Source organism: Equus quagga, chromosome 10 (genome assembly GCF_021613505.1).
Source record: "Equus quagga isolate Etosha38 chromosome 10, UCLA_HA_Equagga_1.0, whole genome shotgun sequence".
NCBI lineage: Eukaryota > Metazoa > Chordata > Mammalia > Perissodactyla > Equidae > Equus > Equus quagga.
The window spans coordinates 42,224,691-42,229,529 of NC_060276.1; the positions used below are offsets into that span (position 1 = coordinate 42,224,691).

At 43.7% G+C, this 4,839-nt stretch overlaps 1 protein-coding gene across 1 annotated transcript in view; it reads right to left on the reverse strand.

Moving 5' to 3' along the window:
• TMEM35A (transmembrane protein 35A) overlaps positions 1-1,808 on the reverse strand; it is a 12,249-nt gene extending 10,441 nt beyond the window's left edge. Inside the window, exon 1 of the mRNA XM_046673431.1 lies at positions 1,585-1,808. Within this exon, the coding sequence (XP_046529387.1) occupies positions 1,585-1,704 (120 nt within the window). The 5' untranslated portion in view covers positions 1,705-1,808. The remainder of the gene's footprint in view (positions 1-1,584) is intronic.
• Between the last annotated feature and the right edge of the window lie 3,031 nt (positions 1,809-4,839).

The following is a 4,839-nucleotide window of genomic DNA, read 5'->3' on the forward strand; positions in this document are numbered from 1 at the left end:
CCAAGACAAAAATATAATGGCATTTCCCCTCCACCCTGTCCGTCTGCCCTAGCTCTTTGAGCCCTTTGGTGGCTTCGGCTACCCCTCTGCCCCTCCTCTCCCCAATGCAGGCTGCCTTGAATACTCATTTTGACCTGATTTCAATTCCATCTGGTCAAGCATGCTGAGAGGAGGGGAAAGGAGAAGGAGAAACACATTAGGATTTGCCACTGGGGCTAGACCTAGGCCCTTGAGTCCCAGCCACCATCCCCCACCCCAGGGTGATCCTGTGGTGAAGGAGACATGGAAAGCACCAGCTCAAACCCTGAGACAGAAGCCAGAGCTGCCTGCAAATGTTTTCTTAGCATCTAAAATTTGCCAGTCTCCATGCATTTACAGCTCATGTTGAGGGGCCCCGGAAGGCTCTGCAGTGGTCTCCAGGAGAGCTATTTATTTCTGTCAACATGTGAAGCTATTCCTCCTTGCCTCAGCCCTAAGTGGGGGTCCTCTTGCCTCTTTTCTCTCTCCCTTCCTGTTCCTCCCCTAAGCTCCTTTCCTTCTTGACCTTGAGAGCCCAGTAATGGGCTTCCTCCTATTACTGGCAGTCTGGCAAAGACAGTGAGAAGCAGGTTCCCTTCAGCCAGGGTGGGGAAATGAAGAGGCAAAGTGACAGGGGGAGAGGCAAGAGACCGAAAGTGCTGGAAACATCCCCTGCCATTTCCTCGTACTCCACAGCACAGGAACAAGTCCTCTTGACACCCAACTGGGGAGAGCAGCCCAGCCCCCAGGTTGCAGAGGAGATGTTTTGGCCAGTCACCTTCGGTGATTCCAACTCTGCAGAGGGGAAAACCTGCAGAGGGCCTGGCCCTGGGTATCCACAGAAGGCAAGGTGTGGACTATGGACTATTTTGCAGGAGAGAAAAAGCAGACTTTGCAGATTAGCCCACAAACAAAACAAAATAAAACAAAACATCCAGCTCTCCCTTGAGAAAAGGGAAAGAAGCCGGCGCTCGGTGACCTTTATTTGGTCCAAGACTGCTTTGTTTCAAGGATACAGACACACACCCAGGCAGCTAGGGGACCACTGTCAGCTCTCCGCTGGGGATGAGGAATACCTTTCCTGCCCCTAAAAATTGCTTGTTTTAGTAGCCCATTCTCCCGCGGCTCTTTCCCTTCTTCCCCTTTGTTCTTCCCGAAGAGAAACTCTCCAGCTTGCTAAACTCTAGCCCCAAGAGAAGGAATCAGACTTGCAGACTGGTTGCCCAGACTTTGGGCGTGCTGGAAGGAGGGAAGGGCTCCTGCCAGTGACAGGTGTTACGCAGGTCTCAGCCGTCTGGTTTACTTGGGGGTGGGGGGACTCGCTGGGCAACCCCTCCCCCAACTGGCATTCAGTGGCTCCAGAACAGTTGCTCCCGGCATAGCCCACCAATGAAATCGCTCCTGTCCAGCTGCTCCTTCTGAGCTGCAAAGTTGTTGGGGAGAAGGTAGGGTCAGGGGTGGGGGTAGGGGTTAAGGGGATGGGACCAGGACTGGGAAGGAAAGAAGGGGAGAGGTATTCCCAATCCCTTGGGGGTGCGCTCCTCATCACCCATTTGCTTCACTTACCATCTCACTGTAGGCATCCTTGCTGAGCCTGGGGGTCAACTTGATAGTCCCCATGAAAACAAAGAAGAGTCCCAGGGCCACTGAGAGGGCCACAACAGTTACGGTTCTGGGGGATGCCATGGGGTGACCAAGGCAGGTCCCAACTAATCCTTCTGCTGTGCGCACCCTGTCTGTCTAAGGCGCAGGCAGTTAGCACAGAGAGAGCTAGAGGGACGCTGCGGAGGCAGCAGGCAGCTAGAATGACAAAGGGAGAGGAGGGAGCTCTTGAGAAAAATTGAGAGATCGAGAGTCAACCTCTCTCACTACAACAATCGCTGGGTCCTAATGCCCTACGCTTGCGCCTCACTGGCCAAAAGCACAGTCTCTAAGTTAAATGAAGCCCTAAACTAAGGTGGAAACTTGGTCTTAAATGGGGAAAAAGTAGGTTATGCTTGAGTTCAGTCCCTGAGCTGCCTCTGGAATGAGGAATGAGGGAAGACCTCTTTTCTACCACTTCCCACCAGGCACACTTTTCATTTCTATTGTCCTCTAGCTACTCACTCCCTTTTTTCAACCTCTCTCCCTCTCCCCTTTTCCTTTTCCTCAATCAAAGCATTAGTCCTCAGAGTTGCTGGTTTCTGCCACTGGTAATACTCAAGAATAAAACTGCAAAGTGGTCAGGCTTGATTGCTGCTGAGGAAGGCTTTATCTTCCTCTTCCTCTTCCTCAAAGAACTTTCATGGCTCCCATTACTCGGTGGTTAACTCCAGGGTTTTAAATTTGACATTCAAGGCCTTCCACTTTTTGAGCTCTGCCTCTCTTTGGAGGTTTATCTTCCAATACCTTCCACGGCTGCATGCCACCCCTCTTCTCCTATGTACTTGTGGCCCCGTCCAACCTGAGCTTTCCCACCTCCCCTGCCTTGGGCCATTCCCTTTCCCCACTCCATCGCTCTTTATTAATATTTAACATTTTCTTCCATGTCACCTCCTCCATAAAGCCTTCCTTGATTCATTCCCAGCTGGATATGATTTTCTATGCCTCTGATTTCCTGTCATAATAACCAATATTTATTGACTGTTTACCAAGTGCTGGACACTGCCTTTTACTGTGAGCTAGATATGAGCCCCCATTTTATGGATGGGACTTTGAGGCACAGGAAAGTTAAGTAATTTGCCCAAAAGTATACAGCTAGTAAGAAGAGAGCCAGAATTCAAACCTAGGTAGTCATTTCCAGAGCTCAGGTTCTTAACCATTGCTCCGCTGCCTCTCCGTATACTATTTTGCATTGCTAGTATGGCACTTACCTGATACTACTTAGCACTGTAATTACACACACACACACACACACACACACACCCCTTTTTGAGAAGCAGCGTTCATTAAAGGAGAGAGAATAGTCTGGAGTCAGACCCAGAAGTTCCAGGGTTAAAATCCCAGCTCTGCTACTAAGTCTGTGGACTTGGATAAGTCATTTAACTTATCTGAGCCTCTATGTCCACATTTATAAATTGTGGATGAAAATTCTGCCTCAAAGTTTTGTTGTGAGAATTCCGTATAAGAAAATTGCCTAGCACAGTGTCTGACAGAGTGATACCTTAACGGATGTAGTTCTCTTCTTGCCTCTTCTGCCTTCCTAATCCACTCCACAGTTAGCTTCTATTATAAGCATTTAAAAGGTAGGAACAACTTCTATCTATCCCTTAGTACCTAGAACAATGCCTTTTGTGCACTAGAGCCTAATCAATCTTTATTGGGAAAAAATTGACGAATTTAAATGCACATATCCCTGGGAGTGATAATACTTTAAGATTTAGCCATCATTTACATCTTCTGGTGGAAGAATTTCAGGCTCTTTTCTGATTATGATTCAACCTATAAATTACTGAGTGCCTACAACACACATACAAGTGAATTAGGCAATGTAGGAATACACAGACAAATGAGGCATAGACCCTGCTCCCAACGGGCTTGTTGTATAGTAGAGAGTAGGCTTTGTTAGAGAGGAGCGAATTTCTTTATGCATAAAAGCCTGGAAAGAATACACCAAAGTGAACTGTTTGTCTTTATAATTTGTTTTCCAAATGTCCTACTTTGAATATGGCAGTAAAATGAGCACTTAGGGAAGCCCATTCATATAGTTAAGCAACTGATCATTATATATATATGTACTATTTTTCCTTTCAAATTACATAATAATGGGAATAATACATATTCATTATTAAAATGTTTAAAATACTGAATAATATAAGAAAAAATAACTCATGATCCCAACATGCAGAGATAAATATCGTTAATATTTTGATTTGTCAATTGATCTTTTTCTTAAATACCTATGTGCAAAATACATACAAATTAGATTTTCAAAATTCAATCCTACTATAGAGCCAGTTTTATACTCTGCTTTTTTTCACTTGTTAGCATGTTTCCGTGTCATTAGACTGTCTTCAAAAACACAATCTTTTAAAAATGATTGCATAATACTTCAGCATCATTTGAATGGACTATAATTCATTTAACTCTCCTCTTACTGCTAGATATTGATGTTGTTTCCATGGTTTTTGCTTCTGCAAGTAAAGATGATGCACATCCTTGTAAATAAATCTTTGTCTGAATTCCTGAAGTTTTCCTTAGGATAAATTCCTAGAAGTTCAATGGTTAAAAATTACAAGTGTTTCATATACATGTTTATATATATATAATATATTTAATAATAGCTAACATTTACTTATCACTTAGAGGATGGCAGAACATATGCTAAGTGACTTGCGCATATTGTGAGATTAGTACTATTAATTTTCTCCATTTTATGAGTGAGGAAACTGAGCAAGGAGTGAAGCGGTAACCCAAGACCAGGGCAGGGCAGCCACTTGTTGGGGTATCCAACTTAAATCTGTGTTGTTCCTCAGTTTACAGCTGCTTCTTTAATTCATTTAAAAGGTATGAATGTTTAAAAAACTCTTGATACATATTACTAACGTGCTTTCCAGAAAGGAAATTTGTCCTCCCTTCAGCAGTATAGAAGAATGTACACATCACCACATCAGATCTGCATTAAGAATTTCAGTGTTTTTCATCTTCACCAATTTCATTCATTTGAAAATTTGTATTTCATTGACTATTAGCATGTTAGAACATTTTTTAGTTTATTTATTGGTCATATGTATATCTTCTGTTTATGTCCTTTTTCCATTTTTATTTTGAGTACTGATGGGTTTTGTTTGATTCGTAAGAGCTCTTTATATCACACTGACATCAATCATGTTTTAAATTTTT